Source organism: Paraphaeosphaeria sporulosa (assembly GCF_001642045.1).
Source record: "Paraphaeosphaeria sporulosa strain AP3s5-JAC2a unplaced genomic scaffold CC84scaffold_10, whole genome shotgun sequence".
In the NCBI taxonomy this organism is placed as follows: Eukaryota; Fungi; Ascomycota; class Dothideomycetes; order Pleosporales; family Didymosphaeriaceae; genus Paraphaeosphaeria; species Paraphaeosphaeria sporulosa.
Genome location: NW_017253369.1, coordinates 833,206 through 848,454, shown reverse-complemented (window position 1 = coordinate 848,454; position 15,249 = coordinate 833,206). Strand labels below are relative to the sequence as shown.

Sequence of the window (15,249 nt, the reverse complement as noted above, 5' to 3'; positions counted from 1 at the left end):
ACGCGGCGTGACTGGCGCGTTTGACGCGCGCCTAAGGCAACGAATTATCCTCCAGAGCCGAACCGAGGCCGCCTGCCACAGCGTGCTCTTTGACACCGCTTGTTCTTATTCCTACTGTTGACTTCTTGTGCAGGCCTATAGTGTTCGCCCAGAAGGTAGAGATAGACGGTGTCTTTTGTTTGGGTCGGAGTGTTGAGTCCATCGTCGAGGATCTAAAGCCCCTATTGAGCGTTCGAAGCGGTCAGTCAGCTACGGGAACCAGGGTCAACCTCAAAGAGCAAGAAACGGGATTGAAGGCGTACGTTGCAAATCAACGCAGAGAAAACAAGATGGCCTTCCTCTTTGGTCACGCCAAAACTTCCTACACCCACCACCAAAGTTCCATATCGCTCCCCACCAAATCCGGCTCCAAGACCTCTTTTGCCGACCTAATAAAGTCTGCCACTCCACCATGTCGCCTCAACCCTTTCCTATTCAACGGTCACCTCCAGACAATGTGGACAGCTGTAAAGGACGACGGGCCACCCGTGTACTACAAGCGCAAGATCTACGAATCAACTCACTCAGTCTACCCTGGCCAGTTCACTGTTGACTTCGTCGTTTCGAAGGACGAGGGATTGGCAAGCAAGAATGACGAGACTCTGCCCGAGAGGACAACTTTCTATTCCGAAAATGAATGGACCGATGTTGGGAGTCAAGATACAAAGCCAATGTTGGTGTGCTTGCATGGCTTGAGTGGTGGCTCCCATGAGGTTTACCTGCGGCAGTGCGTGGCACCCGTCACGTCGACAGGATGGGAAGCTTGTGTGGTCAATGGGAGAGGATGTGCAATGTCGAAGATCACGACACCAAGATTGTTCAATGCGAGGGCGACATGGGATGTGAGACAGCTGGTTGATCATCTGAGGGAGCTGTTCCCAAATCGTCCCCTTTACGCCGTCGGATTTTCTTTGGGCGCGAACATCCTGACGAACTATGTGGCTGAAGAGGGTGAAGGTTGCGTATTGAAAGCCGCGGTTGCATGCTCAAACCCCTGGAATCTCGAGATCGCCAATGTAGCACTGCAACGAAGCTGGTTAGGACTAGAGGTCTACAGCTCAGTCATGGGAGGCAACTTGAGGAGGTTGTATGAACTACACCGCACTGAGCTTCTCAAAGCTGAAGAGCTCGACGATGAGAAGATCATGAAGTGCAAGTATTTGCACGAATTCGATAGGTTAGTAATGTTGTGAAAGGGTGTGTTGAAGATGAGCCGGGATACTGATGTTTGTCACAGAGCGGTTCAAGCACCAAGCTGGGGATATCCAACAGAAACTGCATATTATCGCGATGCACAGTCAGCTGATGCAGTTGTTGCTATCAAAATTCCGTTCCTCGCTATCAACGCGGAAGACGATCCGGTAAATTCCTTTGCCATTTTCGTCGCCCTGAGACCCCAACTAACCGCCAGCAGATTTCCAGCATGGAGGCGATACCCTACGAAGAGTTCAAACAGAACCCATATACTGTCCTTTGCTGCACCAATTGGGGTGGACACTTGAGTTGGTTCCAGTTTGGAGGTAGAAGATGGTTTGCGGACGCTGTCGTGGCGTTCCTCACTAAGCTGCATGAGGAGGTCGATGTGGATGAATTGCCAGCAGGCAAGAAAGTGGAGGCGAATGACAAGGTGCCGACGAAGAAGTATCCCATTTTCGACCCGTGTAACAGGAGGTTGGTATTGCCGCCAAAATAGATTGTGGGCGACGCAAAATCGCTTTTGCTGGGTATCGATTGCGAAATAGACATAGAAGAACGAATAGATCATGAGGTTCTTGATTCCTTCAGCCGAACGACACCCTCTTCTTCTTGCCCTTGGTGGCCTTCTTTGGCGTCTCGTCATCCACATCGTCAAGCTTCGCCATCTCCTTCGCCAGCTCAGGATTCCTGCTCTTCCTCTTCTTCTTCAATCCCTTCTTTGTCTCTTCAAACTTGCTCGCCTTGTCCTCCGCCCTAGCCTCCATCTCCTTCCTCTTGGCCTCCCGCACCTCCTCCAGTTGTCGCGCGCGCATGATCTTACTCTCGACGTCCTTGTCCTTCTCTGCGTTCACTATGCTCATGATCGCCATCATACTCGCGGAATCGTCGACGAAGGTTTTGCCTTTCTTCTGGCCCTTAGGCTTGGCGATGCCGGCGGGGATTATGCCATTGAGCTTAGGCAGATCCAATTCTGACTCTTTGTAGACGCGCTTCTTCCGCTTGCCGTTGACCACTTTCGATTTCGTTTTTTGGACGCCACCGGGTTTGGCGAGGGCGAGAGACTTCTGTCGCTTCTTCGAGATGCCTTCGGGTGCAGGGCCTGCTTTTGCTTTCTTCGCAGGGCCGCCAGATTTTGAGCCGCCCGATTTGCCACCTTTGGATTTCGTTCCTTTAACTGACTTGATTGGCGCCATGCTGTCGGTGGTGGAGAGAATTGCACGCGTGCGAAATAGGTACAGTACAAGTGCGCAAGTGCTCGAACTTTTTTGGCGGAGAAGTTCCAGTCGGCATTTGCTATTGCCGATGGGAGCTTGGCAGGCGCGACCGACTGACGAAGCCTAGCCCAGCCTCACAGGCGCATGCGCAGCTCCAACATCAGATCGACCTCACAGCTTGCGCCCAGCTGCACAAGAACGACACACGACGACCGCACACACGAACGGTAGTATATCTGAGGCACAATGTCTTCGCACCGCCTGTTTCGCTTTCCCAAGCCGGCTTGGTTGAATAGCGCCAACACGAGGACCGCAGGCGTCTACGCAGCCGGAGCTCTGGTACGCAATACCAGCGCATGCATGTGAAGACACATCGCTGATAGATATGATCTGCAGTTCTCCCTCGGCTTCTTCCTCCTGATCGATGTCGCCTCCTGGTCAAAGTCCCCTATGAACCCCTCCGACCCAGCCGTGCACGTAACCTTCGTGGATTGGATACCCGGGATCTGCTCGGCGCTAGGAATGCTCGTCATCAATTCGATCGACAAGTCTCGTCTGTCTGCAGACTCATTCTCCTATTCCGGGAATGGCGTTGCGTGGAAGGCGAGATTGGTCTTGTTCTTGGGCTTTGCGCTGCTAGCGGGTGGGCTGGCGGGAAGTGTGGTAGTTTTGGTGCTCAAGTACATTGTGGCAGAATACGTATGGCCAACTATCTGGATGGGCGTGGGCAATGTCGTTGCGAACGGGTTGGTGATGCTTAGGTGCGTAAAGCTCCGGCCCGATACTGGTTTTGATTTGGACGACATGCTAACGAATAGCAGCTCTGCTGTGCTTTGGGTGGCCCAGAATATGGAAGATGAGTACACCTACAACCTAGCGCTCTGAACTGGTGGCGATCGTTCAGGGAGGGATTCAAATAGCAGTTGATCTGTATGGGGAAGCGACGAGTTCGTGATGGATATCTCAGAGCCCGTAGTGGGTTGCTGGCATTTGAAATCTACATTGCATGTTGTGTCATTAGCTCGGCGTTGGAAGTCTTTTAGAGACCATGTGGGACATTTTGCAATCGAGTGTTGCATGAAGATGTGGTTCTTATATGAAATACATTAGGCACTTAACATGAGCGATATGAACAAGGACTGTCCGATCAATGCAACATAGACAAGATAGTTTACATGAACGCTCAAGATGTTGGAAACCCATGCACAGCCGCCAATCCATGGCGCTACCTCGCTTCCCTATCAAGCATCTTGTGAACGGCAGGCTGCTCTGATGCGAGAAGCAGTCGGAGGAGTAATGCAGCGCTTCACTCGCCATCTTCTACTCTGTGGCATCCTCTTCATTCATCGTTCCGGCCTTGTAGTCAGAATTCTTGATCTTCCTGGAAGAACAGCGTGAAACTAATGATCGTTCCGTAGATCAGCAGTCCGCCCACGACTGACATGGCTGCGGCTCCTGCTTGGATAGTGGCGGAATGGTACAGTAGGGCTGGGAGCGCTATCATGTCTGTTAGCAAAGCCAATCCCGCAATGTAAACGTAGGGCTGTGTCGTGAGATCACAAAATCCGCCCGGAAGACGTACCGATACCCATAACAACAAAAAATCCAGTCAAGAACCTCCCAAAGTCTACAACGCCACTCCCCGCGCTTTCCATAAAGTCATCTGGATTCGCCGCGCGCCCGCATATCCAGTTCGGCAATGGTGCGATCACGTACGTCGCTACGACGAGAAGCGTGAGGTAGTTGTGGAAGAGCGCAGCGCTCAATATCACAAGCAGGAAGCCGATAGCAAGGACCTGTTGCACGCCTGTTAGCTCGTAGGGACAGTGAAGCGCATGCGACAAGGCAGTCGTACGAAGGAGAGTCCTATGATAGTCTTGATGCCGGCCATGGCGGGAGCCGGAGCGGTATATGAGAAGAGATTGCGCTAGGGGTCCGTCCGAGGTTTGGTCTCATGCGACGGCGATAGAGGAGCGTGAGGAGACCTGGAGATGCTGGAAGCTAGCCTGCTGAGCTGCGGTTGCGTAGCGCTTGCCTGTGAGGCTGGACGTGCACGGGCGCTGTCTTGGCGGGAAGCTACGATGGAGCTTCGTAACATGGGCGCTGCCTACCCTTCCCCGCCAACCGTTTCTAAACCTCTGCAACACCTCGATCGACGCTTCAAGGTCTCCGGCTGAAAGCGACACGCGCGGCCTCTTGACTGCGACGACAACAACTCCTCGAAGCCACACGGAACTAACAACACACAACCCGCGCCTCCATCATGTTCAGAAACAACTACGACAACGACTCGGTGACGTTCTCGCCTCAGGGTCGCATCTTCCAGGTCGAATACGCATCAGAAGCCGTCAAGCAGGGTTCAGTCGTGGTGGGCGTAGTCAGCAAGACACATGCTGTGCTTGCGGCGATCAAGGTACACCTCGCACCTTCTCGGTTGGGGATGCACAGGTGCTAATCCAATGCAGAGAAATGCAGAAGAGCTCTCGTCGTACCAGAAGAAGATCATCCCGATAGACTCGCACTTCGGTATCGCACTTGCCGGTCTTGCTTCAGATGCCCGCGTCCTCTCGAACTTCATGAAGCAGCAATCCCTCTCCTCACGCTTGACGTACGACCGCGCAATCCCTCTTTCTGAGATCACCTCTCGCATTGCGGATCGCGCACAGATCAACACTCAGCAGTACGGTCGAAGGCCATACGGTGTCGGCTTGCTGATTGCTGGTGTGGACGCAAAGGGACCGCATCTGTTTGAGTTCCAGCCGAGCGGTGTCACGCAAGAGATGATTGCTTGCGGTATTGGAGCTAGGAGTCAAATGGCGAGGACGTACCTGGAGAGGCATCTGGATGAGTTTGAGGGATCAAGCCGCGAGGACTTGATCAAGCATGCGTTGCGGGCTCTGAAGGAGTCGCTATCCCAGGACAAGGAGCTCACCGTGGATAATACCAGCGTGGGTATTGGGGGCATTGGGGAAGACTTCAAGCACTTCGAGGGCCAGGACATCGCAGAGTGGCTGGATGCAACGTTCGAGAACCGGGAGGGCGGGGCTGAAGAGGGCGGAGAGGCCATGGAGACGGATTCATGAAGGATCTCGGTAGTTGGAGTTACTCTTCAATAGGTAATGCCAGCGCCGAAAGAACCAAAACTATCCCCTCGCTGTAGGTTAGTTCTCCAAAGTGAGCTCGGCTGGCAGATTAGACTGACACCCGGAGACACTATGGCTGATGAATAGATGCTCGATCTCAATGACCTCTACGAACGCACAAACTCCATGTCTGATTCTATAGTGTCGCACGCGAACCCCAACATGCCTTGCGCTGTATGTACATGTACCAGTACTTCAAAATGAATAAGTACGAGCATCCACCGAATGCAGGCGATTCACGGTCTAGTCCGCAAATCCACAAACTCGGGTAATATATACTCGTACGATGTATGTGTGATTAGAGAATAGAGTGATAGAGCGGCCTTGCTCAGTTGCATCCCGAAGCCCAGAACGATGAATGCACAAGTCGGAACACGTGACGTTAATTCCGCCGAGCCGCATCCGCGATCTTTCAAGCTCCGTCCAACACCCTTCAACAACCACAACCTCGCCTTCCTACGACCCCACCCCCCGAAACCACAACTTCGACCATCACAATGGCATTCGCGTGGAAAGCCGCCGGCCTCTCGTACGCTCTCTGATCCTTGCAGGCCGCGAAAAAGTCGCTATTGTACCCGGTTCTGACCTTTTGAACAGCTACAACCGCTACATTGCGGTCGCATCCCGCGCCGTCCGCCGCTCTCTCAAGGAGGACAAGAGGATCGCTGCCGAGCGACGAGGCGAGAGTGAGCTCAGGTTCGCTAAGTGGTCGGTACGTACACGAGCATGCAATGGCGAAGTAATACTGGTTGACGCAAATTAGAACGGCAAGCAGGGCGAGGCCAAGAACTTGAACGAGGCCAACGCTGCCATGGCTGAGGCCGCTGCGACATCCTCTTAGATTCGAAGTCAAGGAGCAATGGCTGGATGATGGCATACAGAGGTGAGGGACACCTGTCGGAGGCTGCGATGGAGGGTGAAAGTGTATATTCTGTACTATCAACGCGGGTCTCGTGGAGGAAATTCTAGAAAACCAATGCACGACAATATCTGAGCCTCAATTACACTCTCGGGCTAATACCACCTGTGACTTGATGCTGCTGCTGCAATTGTAGGCTTTTGCTCGTAGCTCTACTACAGAGCTTGTTCTGAGGTAAAGTGTACCCCAGCACGCTGTCACACTACCTGACTCCCCCATCGGAATCAACTCCACCCAACCAAAGCGCAACCGCACATCATGGCCGATCCATCTCTCCTCCACAACGACGCGACCGCACGCGACGCTGATACGTTGACAGCTTCTAATGGCACAGGTTCGTTGCATGCACACTGTTGCACCTCGTTCTTATGTATTGACGAGGCTTTAGGCCCCGCCTTTGCATCTGCAGATAGCTCGAGATTTGCACAAACGAGCTTACCACTACGACAGGCACCTAGGCGTGGTGCGCCGCCTCAGATTCATGATGTGACGGAGAAGTTCACGAGGGCTTGTCAGGGTAAGTGTTTGGGCTATTTTGGATGTTCCGACTTTCGGAATGCCTTCATGCGACAAGGCTGCGTGTGCTGCCCTGCACGTGAAATGACCCACCCTGGCATGTATACCTGCAGCCGAGAGTCTTTACTGACGCCGTTCCCCAGCCCTCGATGTTGGTCAGCTCGTTAAAGATGAGTACTTCACACTCTTCGAATCTATCGGAGCTATTGAGGTATGGGCTGGTCCAGCAATCACCATCTCCCAAGTCTGACCATGGGTGCAGATCATGGACCCCAAGATGGACAGTGGTTTCCTCCAACCGGGCGAAACTCTGGAAGACGACTTTGATCCGCTTGCCCCCCTCTTACCGCAGGAACTGATTGGCATCATGGACCAGCTTCTGAGCTACGAAATGGCCTGGCATACAGGCTATCCACTCTCCCAGACGCTGTTCACTTCGGTCTATATTGACAGGCTACTTTGGCCAGAACCCAAGACAATTCCCCAGGCGCAATTTTATCGCGGCGACATCTCGGATGACAAGCGGCCGGGCACGTTGCTGGACGTGCTGAGAGCGTATTGTTTAGCTCTTATCAAGGGGTGTGACTATGTGATAGCAAAGATTATGGCGAGGGACTACTTTGAAGAAGAGGACTTTGCCACGCACACGTATAACCGCGTATTATTCGTGCAGGTACCAATAGACGTATTCTTGCGCGAGTTGGATGCAAGCGTAGAGATGGTTGAGGAGTAAGTCGGACCCCGCACCATGCGAAAGGCCGATTGTATATGTACTGACTATGGTGTAGCCGCGACCTTGAAATTGATGGCGGCATTCGATCAGCTATCATAGCCAGACTTCAATTCAGGAAGTCCTTCTTATGCGCTCTGGATCCTGAGTGCCCACTGGAGATCTTGTCCAACTTTTGGCCGCCCGTCCTTCCATACATCGATCAGGTCAACGATACGCATACGTTGGGCAAGACAGTGCCCGGGTCTTTTAGCACCAAGATACAGCGGCGACTCGCATCAACCGTACCACCTCGGCCAATAGTACAGGTCGAGTTCAACGACGCTTTGCAGACGCTGAAGCAACTATGTGCCGATTGTGAGGAAGCAACTCGCTTCAAAGACTTGCCAACAGACCCACTGGAATACCAATCCTTCTTATGGACGTTCGCTTCTCGCCAGCCAGCACCTCTCACATACTCCCGGTCATACCTCTCGAATATCCTCTTCGATCCCTATATTCTGAACGCACCTGTATCGTTGCCTCTCGAAGATATCAAGTCGTTCGTCTTCCACGAGTCTCCCGTCTTGGATCCTTCTAACTGGGCGCTATCCCCACCCCGCAATCCACTTATACCCAAACCACCTCGGTTACAGTTCGCCCTCTTGATCGATGAGTATGTGGAGCGAGTTGGACAACCCTATCTTGACTTATGGGTAGCCCTGGGCCAGAACAGGTGCCGCCTGCGCCGAATGCTCACACACGTGATTTCAGCTTGGGACATATTACAACAAGATGCGGTGTTTGTCGACACTGATCTTATCGCCTGCGCCTTCCAGCTCAATATTTCGGAGGAAGTCATGGACGGTCCGCTCCAGACGTGGGTATACATCAAGAAGCTATGGATGATTGAAAGGGTTATTATCCTGGGCTTTGAACAGGATATATACCTGCCCGACGAGCATTCTGGGATGTACTACTTCCTGTCGCTCATGGCGACCAAGCGGAAAGGCGCATTGCAGCGCTGTGTAGAGCACAACAACGACCGCACTGTGCAATTTCTCAAGGGTTCGCGCTTCGAAGACGCTCAGAACACGAGTGACAAACTATCCTTCATCGACTCCGAACTCCAGCAGGCCACAGGCATCAGCGCATTCGCAAAAGCTCTTTACGGCATCTACACAATTGCGAGCTACCTCCGCCTTCTGCCCTCTCCCAATCGGCCGTTCTCCACCGAAAAGCTGCGCTACGAGCTCCGTATGAAATCCTTCCTTTCACTCCAACCTCCCGAGGTTCCGCCCTTCGAAGAGTTCCAAGCCGCACTTCAGCCATACGGAACTATCTCCGACCCTTTGCCGTCGCTCTACGATGATCTGAAGCAAGCCGATTCCAAAGTTTGGAGCGAGATTGATGCTTCGCTGAAGGCTGCTAAGGACGCCTTCGCGAAAGTCAAGAGATATGGTGCTAAAGAGTCCAAGGCGGGTGGCGTGGAGCAAGCGTGGAACAAGGAGACACAGGGCATGCTGGCGAGTTGCATCGCGTTGGGCGTCGCCATCGCGGGGCTCAAGAACGCGGTGAAAGACATTGAGCCTAGTAGCGGGGTTCAAGTCAAGGTCGAGATCCCGCCGGCTGGGGCAGACAAAAGGTATGTTGAGGGGTGGATCGTACCGAAGATTGTAAAGGAGTAGGTGGCTGCTGCAGGTGGGTTTTAAGGGAAAATAGTATGCCCGTCCCTGGAAACACGATAGCATGTGCACGTAATCTTGATCGTGGAGCGCAAGCCTCCACTGAAGCTTCCAATCGTGTACCTGTTGTGAAGACTGCAGATGGGTATCATAACCGTGACCAAACGCCGAATCCCTGTCGCACCTCGAAACCATTTCCCCATTGACTTGGGTCCGACGACATCCTCCTCCCCATCCTACCTCTCTTTCTACCCTTTGAACTTCCTCAAACACCCCTCCCTCACCTTCCTCACACTCCTCGCACTCACACCCCGCTCGCCAGACCGCTTCGACGCGATCCCCGCTTCCTTGAGAACCCTGTATGCACGTCAGTCAGCGCTGCATTCCTCTTCGTTTCCCTTCCTGCATTCATTCGATCCTCCATTCCACACAACCGCAAGCAACGCCCTTCACCGCATAACATCTTCCTAACTGGGACCCACTCACTCCTGCATGAACAGCGCGTATTTCAGGAATATAAGAATGTCGGCGTTCTTGGAGAGTGGGCGGTTCGCGTGCGCTTTGACGATCTTCTTGACGGTGCCGCGGGGATAGAGGGTTTGTGGCATTGTGAGCGGTGGATGCGGAGAGTCGGTAGAGAGGTTTTCGGGACTGCGCGAGCGGGCGCTTGCGTTCGCGGTGGCAATCAAGAGCTTGAAGGAAGGAAGTGAGGCTCGGGATTTGGACGTGCGTTAGTCGCGGGGGGTGTGGTTCGGGTTGGACGCGATGATGGTTGGTGGTCTGAGCGCCGATGCGCGCTTGCACGTGAAGCAGCACCGACAGGAATGCGGTAGATGCACGGGCGGCTGTTGTGAGCGAGATAATTAACGGTAGGTCAAGATCTATGAAATGTTCGCTCTCATGTACAAAGTGCAAGGTCGGATCATCTTCTCTCCAGAAATCTACACTTGAAGAGAAGGCGCAGATGCCATGTTCGACATCAGAGCAGGTAACAAATGAGAAATCTTCATATAAGACACTTCTATCTGGGACTAATCACAGGTAATGTTACATCAAGCCCCTGACCAAGCAACGCTTCACACCACCACCACATCCTACTTATATTGTATTTACACCTTGAGGCCAAGGTCCTCAGCGAACGGCAGCACGTGGAGGTCACCGACGGCTGATACTGATGCCTTCTGCTCGAGTAATGACTTGGCGGCCTAGGATTCATTGTCAGTATTCTGCATATAAGCCACGAATGGGTAGATGAACTTACCGACTTGACAGCTTCCTCTGTGACGCCATCGATAGCCTTGGCAACCTCGTCGATCTGGTACGACTGGTTGTTGCTGATGAGACCGGAGCCAGTGTAGACGAGGCCAGCGGTGGTGTCCTGGCCGTACTCAAGCTCGGTGAACTTGGCAGCAGCCTTGGCCTTCTGGAAGAGCTCCTGGGGAATATCGCCGGCAGCAATCTTCTGGATGAGCTCGACGGTGGTCTTGGCGGTCTGCGCAACGTATTCGGCGTTACCAGTAATGGCAGTGTAGAGGAGGCCAGCGTCAGAGTAAATGGCGCTCGTGGTCTTGACAGAGGTAGAGGGCGAGGCCTTTGCGTTGCCGAGCAGCGAGAAGCCGGAAGACCACTTGATGCTCGACTGGCCACCGAGCAGCGACGCGAGAACGGCAATCTCAGGCTTGTAGAACTTGCCGGAGGGAGAGCTCGATCCGGGGAAAGCAACGACGAAGGCATTGGCGCTGGCGTGGGCAATGCGCTCCTCACCTCCATGGTACTTGGTCTGCTCGGTGCCAGTGGTGACCTGCTCGATAGGCGAGGCGGGGAGGCCGTCGAAGAACTCGTTTGTCCACTTGCTCAGGTCGCTGTGCTCAGCACCGTTGGCAACGAGGGCAACGTTGGGCTTGGCGTAGGCGACCTTGGAGTACCACTCAACGGTGTCGGCCTCGAGGTACTTGGTGTAGGGGTGGGACGACGAGGAGGCGATGGGGTTGCCGAGGCCGCGGTGGAAGGCAAGGCCGTGTACGGAGTTGATGGCCATGTCGAGCGGGTTGGCGAGGAAGCGCTTGTGGGAGAACTGGAGCATGGGGAGGACCTCCTCGAAGTAGACGTGGGCTGTCTCGGTTAGCACTGTGGTCCATGTCTGCGGTTCCTTGTTGCCTACGCTGGTACTTGGTGGATGAGGCGATCTCGCCGAAGAGCTCGACGTAGTAGGGCAGGTCGTCGCGGAGGAACTTGGCCTCGAGGACCAGGGCCTCGCGGGTGTGGTAGGCGGAGAGCTGAGCTCCCAGGAGCTCGGATTCGCGGACAATGCGCAGCGTTGACCGTCTGTCGGTGCTCTGGAGGGCAATTGGGCATTAGCAGAGCTCGACACAGCTCGGAGGGCCCTCAATGGCGTACCCGGAATGCAAAGTGCTGCAGGGCCTCGGTCAGGCCGGGCAGCGGCTGGTATCGCGTACCGGCCTTGGCCACGAGGGCCAGCGTCGTAGTCGCGCCGGCGTAGTCTCTGCTCGCGAACTTGACGCCCTTTGCGTCGCCGGCCTGGTACTGGAAGGAGCCTGAGGCGGGAGCTGCGAGGCCGCGGCGCTGCGAGGGCCGGACGGCCTGGCGCGCCGCTCTCTGGGCGCCCCGGCAGGCGGTCGATCGAGAGAACATGGTGAAGCGGACGCCGAGCTACGGGGCTGCGATCGATGTGTGGGGAGGCGGCAATGGATGGGATGGGCAGGCCAAGGGCGACGATTGTGAAGCCGTGAGGAAACTGAAGGGGTGACATAAGCCGCGTGTGATTGGCTGCGCCGGGCCCTCACCACGATTCTCCCCGCCGCGCTCACTTTTTGTGCAAGCTCCCGCGCCCAGCCAGAGCCTCCAGACCCATCCCGACTGCACTCACACCCCAATGCCTCCCCGGTAGCCCTTCTGATACCTAGATATCTGGCAAATATCTAGGCGACATGTCGTACACTCAGCGCGAGACTCCGGTAAGCTGCCGCCACGTGCGCGCCGGATGATTCACCAATGACCAACATGCGACCAGATTCTTGCGGAGCTCTGCACCTTTCTTGTCGAGGACATGTATGGTGAGCTTGCAGCGGTACGGCAGCCCCAACGCGCGCGCCTATTCCCAGGACGAAAACTCTGCGCGCCCTACAGAACCCAGTTTCGACGGCGCTTTCGTCCTGCGGTGCCCAAGGTGCGGGTGCAAAGTCACTGTGAGTTCAGCCAGGAACCACTGAGCGAGAAAGAACTGCTTTCTCACTTGGCTGGAGCATACCGTATCCTGGCTTGACTCGCACTCGCTCTGCAACTGCACCTTGGGGTGCGGTGCTTCTTTTTCCCAGTCGAGCGCGCACATCTGACTCTGCATAGCGCGTCTTCTCAGTCCTCGCGCGCTTTGGCCGGCAGCGCCGCGTCGAGATTTCCAAGGCTTCCTACCTCAGTTCGAGCCAGATCAGCCTTGGTCTAGTCATCTTGACTCAGCAGCACCTCGTCTTCCACTCGCCCTCGACCGAGGCCACCGTCTTCTACGATATTGACTGGCAACAGTCGTATGCGCTCGTCCGGCACGCAAAGATCGCCCATTTCGTAGAGGAGCGCTTCAACAAGAAGTCTGCGAACGTCATCTCGAACCTGCTTACATTGGGACACACCTCGCTGGCAGATTTGCGAGATGCATACTTCCAACCGTCACAGCAAGAAGAGGGGGCAGTGAATGGCAAGAAGCCGAATGGGATAAAAGCCAATGGAGACACGACCATCAATGGCCAAACTTCCTTGGTGAACGGGACGGAGCATGATGACCACGATGACGAGACGCTAGCATCCCCGGAAGAGCTCTATGGCATCATCCAAACCCTCATGGAACACGGCTGGGTTATCCAGGTTGCAGAGGCGCAGTACCTGTCTGCTGAAGACATGCACAACATTGCGCGGCAGCAAGCTCTCAACGACCAATGGGGCGGTTCCGTTCCCACTGGCACCAAAGACAAGGACCGCCTTGCACAGCTTATCATGGCGAACAAGCGTCGCACTCGCGATGCATGGCTGGAAGTACCAAACTTTTCATCTAGAAAACGAAAGGCCAATGAGTCCGACTATGGCTCCAGCAAGCGCACGAAACTTAACGGAGAGGGTCAATACGGCAGTGCTGGCAGTTATCATCACTCCCCCGAGGACGACTTGGTCATTCGCGTTAACCCAGAGAAGGCAGCTGTGGCAATGCGCAATGAATATCTCGTGTCTCTGGTCGAGCAGCGCATCAGCTACACCACTGCCCGCGTCTACGAGATATTACTACGATCGCTAGAAAAGAATATACCTCGTTGCTTTGAGGAACACCCAGACCCGCCACCTGCGAACATAGAAGACCAGCCACAATGGGAGCCCAATCCCGATCACGTAGTCAACACCAAGGACATTGCCCAGCGGGCCAAGATACTTGGGTTGGACATCTGCAACGGGCTGGATCCGGCCGCCGTCGCTCGCGTAACCAAAACCACGTCGAATGACAAAGGTGTGCTTGCGCAGCCTGTGGATCATTCGTCATTGAGTTTTCATGAGCGCTCAGAGATTGTCGAGGCCCACCTCCGCCTGCTCGTGGATCACCCTTTGCATTTCGTTAATTGGCATGCACGCGGTCAATACAGAGTTGACTTTGATCTGATGGCAAAAAGCTTGATTCAGCAGGAGATTGAAAACACCGTACTAGCGAGGAAAAGCACCGTGGCAATGAAGCTTCTCCGCGCACTTAAAAAGAAGGGGAAGCTGGATGAGCGCCAATTGTGCAATACTATGATGGCTTCCGCCAACGACATTCGAGGCATCGTAAACGATCTTACTGTCCAAGGTTTTGTGCAGACGCAGGAGATTCCCAAAGTCGACAGGCGAGAGGCAAAATTGTCCTTGCATCTTATCTGGTATGACATGCAGCGTGCTCGCGAAAAACTTCTGCACGATACCTACAAAGGCCAAGTCAGGATTCTGCAACGTATCGCCTTTGAGCGGGAAAAGATCCAGGAACTGCTGACCAAGGCGAACCGTACCGACGTAGCTGGCAACGAAACCAAGTACCTCAAGCAGACCGAGCTTGACGACCTGAAGAAGTGGAAAGAAGTGCAGGAGAAGTTGTTACTGCAGCTTGCCAGGCAGGATGACCTTGTCGCGGTTCTGCGGGACTATTGTGGACCTTTGCTCACCGCGTGAGACCTTTTTCTTACCCCAGACCACGCAACACAGCGGTCCCGACACTTGAAAACATGTTCCTTCATTGCCTCCGTGGTGGGCGTGTATCATTATTCCGAGATGGGCGGCGTTCTGAATGTGTGGCTGCACATTGCGACATTTGAATTTTTCTACGAAAAGCATCAGGTGCAGGAAATATACCCAAGCATGGACGGAGTTGTACCTCTCTCTTGTGTAGCTTTAGCAGATAGGGGTAGTCACTCTGTACAGAATTCACATTTGGTCCGACATGAACATCTTGCCCATCTGGTGGACCCGTCAGTCCTGGCGACAGTTGCCTATGGGTACCCTCGGCACAGGCTTGTTTTCACCATCGAACTTCACTTCGTGATGGGTTAATTCAGATGAAGGTTGCCTACAGCCACCTTCGGCACACGCCCTTCCGCAAAAACACCCTTCATCTTTTAACCAAAGCACAGAGCAAAGAGCCTTGACTCGCTTCTAGTAAGTTTCTTGGCAGCCTCTCGCCAGCGGTCTATAAGAATTTCCGCTTCCGCTGCTCTCTGCTCTTATCAATCGCTCGACACCTCACGCCTTGTAACAACACCTTGTGACTACCTCAGATACCACATGAATTAGCAGCAGCAACCGT

At 54.2% G+C, this 15,249-nt stretch overlaps 10 protein-coding genes across 10 annotated transcripts; 6 read left to right on the top strand and 4 right to left on the bottom strand.

The window, feature by feature from the left end:
• Positions 1-329: 329 nt before the first annotated feature.
• CC84DRAFT_1221118 (medium-chain fatty acid ethyl ester synthase/esterase 1) lies at positions 330-1,732 on the top strand (the record flags this gene model as incomplete). Its single annotated transcript, XM_018183229.1, has 3 exons — positions 330-1,216; positions 1,277-1,400; positions 1,454-1,732. 3 exons carry the CDS (start codon positions 330-332, stop codon positions 1,730-1,732), a joined length of 1,290 nt encoding a protein of 429 aa, XP_018031996.1.
• Positions 1,461-2,472, bottom strand: CC84DRAFT_1167807 (uncharacterized protein). The gene has a single exon (XM_018179265.1). The coding sequence runs from the start codon at positions 2,427-2,429 to the stop codon at positions 1,821-1,823; it is 609 nt and encodes a 202-aa protein (XP_018031995.1). The 5' UTR covers positions 2,430-2,472; the 3' UTR covers positions 1,461-1,820.
• A 129-nt stretch (positions 2,473-2,601) lies between these two features.
• Positions 2,602-3,578, top strand: CC84DRAFT_1127479 (UPF0220-domain-containing protein). Its single transcript, XM_018175776.1, has 3 exons — positions 2,602-2,789; positions 2,847-3,211; positions 3,272-3,578. Exons 1-3 carry the CDS (start codon positions 2,697-2,699, stop codon positions 3,333-3,335), a joined length of 522 nt encoding a protein of 173 aa, XP_018031994.1. The 5' UTR covers positions 2,602-2,696; the 3' UTR covers positions 3,336-3,578.
• On the bottom strand, positions 3,530-4,460 carry CC84DRAFT_1198791 (vacuolar protein sorting 55). The gene is made up of 3 exons (XM_018181591.1): positions 4,306-4,460; positions 4,033-4,246; positions 3,530-3,947 (listed from the first exon to the last, which is right to left on the bottom strand). Exons 1-3 carry the CDS (start codon positions 4,339-4,341, stop codon positions 3,814-3,816), a joined length of 384 nt encoding a protein of 127 aa, XP_018031993.1. The 5' UTR covers positions 4,342-4,460; the 3' UTR covers positions 3,530-3,813.
• Positions 4,461-4,575: 115 nt separating this feature from the next.
• On the top strand, positions 4,576-5,766 carry CC84DRAFT_1208724 (N-terminal nucleophile aminohydrolase). The gene is made up of 2 exons (XM_018182179.1): positions 4,576-4,863; positions 4,916-5,766. The coding sequence occupies exons 1-2, from the start codon at positions 4,714-4,716 to the stop codon at positions 5,531-5,533; spliced, it is 768 nt and encodes a 255-aa protein (XP_018031992.1). The 5' UTR covers positions 4,576-4,713; the 3' UTR covers positions 5,534-5,766.
• Positions 5,767-6,064: 298 nt separating this feature from the next.
• CC84DRAFT_1167804 (uncharacterized protein) lies at positions 6,065-6,594 on the top strand. The gene is made up of 3 exons (XM_018179264.1): positions 6,065-6,122; positions 6,191-6,305; positions 6,357-6,594. Exons 1-3 carry the CDS (start codon positions 6,091-6,093, stop codon positions 6,432-6,434), a joined length of 225 nt encoding a protein of 74 aa, XP_018031991.1. The 5' UTR covers positions 6,065-6,090; the 3' UTR covers positions 6,435-6,594.
• Positions 6,595-6,770: 176 nt separating this feature from the next.
• CC84DRAFT_1153595 (amino-acid N-acetyltransferase-like protein subunit Mak10) lies at positions 6,771-9,532 on the top strand (the record flags this gene model as incomplete). Its single annotated transcript, XM_018176851.1, has 4 exons — positions 6,771-7,035; positions 7,172-7,239; positions 7,291-7,757; positions 7,817-9,532. The coding sequence occupies 4 exons, from the start codon at positions 6,771-6,773 to the stop codon at positions 9,423-9,425; spliced, it is 2,409 nt and encodes an 802-aa protein (XP_018031990.1). The 3' UTR covers positions 9,426-9,532.
• Positions 9,529-10,162, bottom strand: CC84DRAFT_1167802 (uncharacterized protein). The gene is made up of 2 exons (XM_018179263.1): positions 9,909-10,162; positions 9,529-9,779 (listed from the first exon to the last, which is right to left on the bottom strand). Exons 1-2 carry the CDS (start codon positions 10,028-10,030, stop codon positions 9,671-9,673), a joined length of 231 nt encoding a protein of 76 aa, XP_018031989.1. The 5' UTR covers positions 10,031-10,162; the 3' UTR covers positions 9,529-9,670.
• Positions 10,163-10,412: 250 nt separating this feature from the next.
• On the bottom strand, positions 10,413-12,151 carry CC84DRAFT_1153589 (LuxS/MPP-like metallohydrolase). Its single transcript, XM_018176850.1, has 4 exons — positions 11,820-12,151; positions 11,584-11,758; positions 10,684-11,534; positions 10,413-10,627 (listed from the first exon to the last, which is right to left on the bottom strand). Exons 1-4 carry the CDS (start codon positions 12,072-12,074, stop codon positions 10,532-10,534), a joined length of 1,377 nt encoding a protein of 458 aa, XP_018031988.1. The 5' UTR covers positions 12,075-12,151; the 3' UTR covers positions 10,413-10,531.
• A 123-nt stretch (positions 12,152-12,274) lies between these two features.
• CC84DRAFT_1127462 (DNA directed RNA polymerase-like protein III subunit Rpc82) lies at positions 12,275-14,877 on the top strand. The gene is made up of 3 exons (XM_018175775.1): positions 12,275-12,397; positions 12,454-12,510; positions 12,786-14,877. The coding sequence occupies exons 1-3, from the start codon at positions 12,371-12,373 to the stop codon at positions 14,616-14,618; spliced, it is 1,917 nt and encodes a 638-aa protein (XP_018031987.1). The 5' UTR covers positions 12,275-12,370; the 3' UTR covers positions 14,619-14,877.
• Positions 14,878-15,249: the final 372 nt, after the last annotated feature.

What these genes read in the sequence shown, in the direction of transcription:
- CC84DRAFT_1153589 (XM_018176850.1), bottom strand. Translation starts at nt 12,074, where the DNA reads ATGTTCTCTCGATCGACCGCCTGCCGGGGCGCCCAGAGAGCGGCGCGC. An exon ending in CTCATCCACCAAGTACCAGC is followed by an intron (nt 11,535 to 11,583) that starts GTAGGCAACAAG and finishes TAACCGAGACAG; the next exon opens with CCCACGTCTACTTCGAGGAG. An exon ending in CAGAGGAAGCTGTCAAGTCG is followed by an intron (nt 10,628 to 10,683) that starts GTAAGTTCATCT and finishes AATGAATCCTAG; the next exon opens with GCCGCCAAGTCATTACTCGA.
- CC84DRAFT_1167802 (XM_018179263.1), bottom strand. Translation starts at nt 10,030, where the DNA reads ATGCCACAAACCCTCTATCCCCGCGGCACCGTCAAGAAGATCGTCAAA. An exon ending in TACGCGCTGTTCATGCAGGA is followed by an intron (nt 9,780 to 9,908) that starts GTGAGTGGGTCC and finishes ACGTGCATACAG; the next exon opens with GGTTCTCAAGGAAGCGGGGA.
- CC84DRAFT_1167807 (XM_018179265.1), bottom strand. Translation starts at nt 2,429, where the DNA reads ATGGCGCCAATCAAGTCAGTTAAAGGAACGAAATCCAAAGGTGGCAAA.
- CC84DRAFT_1167804 (XM_018179264.1), top strand. Translation starts at nt 6,091, where the DNA reads ATGGCATTCGCGTGGAAAGCCGCCGGCCTCTC. An exon ending in TGGAAAGCCGCCGGCCTCTC is followed by an intron (nt 6,123 to 6,190) that starts GTACGCTCTCTG and finishes CCTTTTGAACAG; the next exon opens with CTACAACCGCTACATTGCGG. An exon ending in TCAGGTTCGCTAAGTGGTCG is followed by an intron (nt 6,306 to 6,356) that starts GTACGTACACGA and finishes GACGCAAATTAG; the next exon opens with AACGGCAAGCAGGGCGAGGC.
- CC84DRAFT_1198791 (XM_018181591.1), bottom strand. Translation starts at nt 4,341, where the DNA reads ATGGCCGGCATCAAGACTATCATAGGACTCTCCTTC. An exon ending in CTATCATAGGACTCTCCTTC is followed by an intron (nt 4,247 to 4,305) that starts GTACGACTGCCT and finishes GGCGTGCAACAG; the next exon opens with GTCCTTGCTATCGGCTTCCT. An exon ending in TTTTGTTGTTATGGGTATCG is followed by an intron (nt 3,948 to 4,032) that starts GTACGTCTTCCG and finishes CAGACATGATAG; the next exon opens with CGCTCCCAGCCCTACTGTAC.
- CC84DRAFT_1208724 (XM_018182179.1), top strand. Translation starts at nt 4,714, where the DNA reads ATGTTCAGAAACAACTACGACAACGACTCGGTGACGTTCTCGCCTCAG. An exon ending in CTGTGCTTGCGGCGATCAAG is followed by an intron (nt 4,864 to 4,915) that starts GTACACCTCGCA and finishes AATCCAATGCAG; the next exon opens with AGAAATGCAGAAGAGCTCTC.
- CC84DRAFT_1127462 (XM_018175775.1), top strand. Translation starts at nt 12,371, where the DNA reads ATGTCGTACACTCAGCGCGAGACTCCG. An exon ending in ACACTCAGCGCGAGACTCCG is followed by an intron (nt 12,398 to 12,453) that starts GTAAGCTGCCGC and finishes ACATGCGACCAG; the next exon opens with ATTCTTGCGGAGCTCTGCAC. An exon ending in TGTATGGTGAGCTTGCAGCG is followed by an intron (nt 12,511 to 12,785) that starts GTACGGCAGCCC and finishes GACTCTGCATAG; the next exon opens with CGCGTCTTCTCAGTCCTCGC.
- CC84DRAFT_1127479 (XM_018175776.1), top strand. Translation starts at nt 2,697, where the DNA reads ATGTCTTCGCACCGCCTGTTTCGCTTTCCCAAGCCGGCTTGGTTGAAT. An exon ending in TCTACGCAGCCGGAGCTCTG is followed by an intron (nt 2,790 to 2,846) that starts GTACGCAATACC and finishes TATGATCTGCAG; the next exon opens with TTCTCCCTCGGCTTCTTCCT. An exon ending in AACGGGTTGGTGATGCTTAG is followed by an intron (nt 3,212 to 3,271) that starts GTGCGTAAAGCT and finishes AACGAATAGCAG; the next exon opens with CTCTGCTGTGCTTTGGGTGG.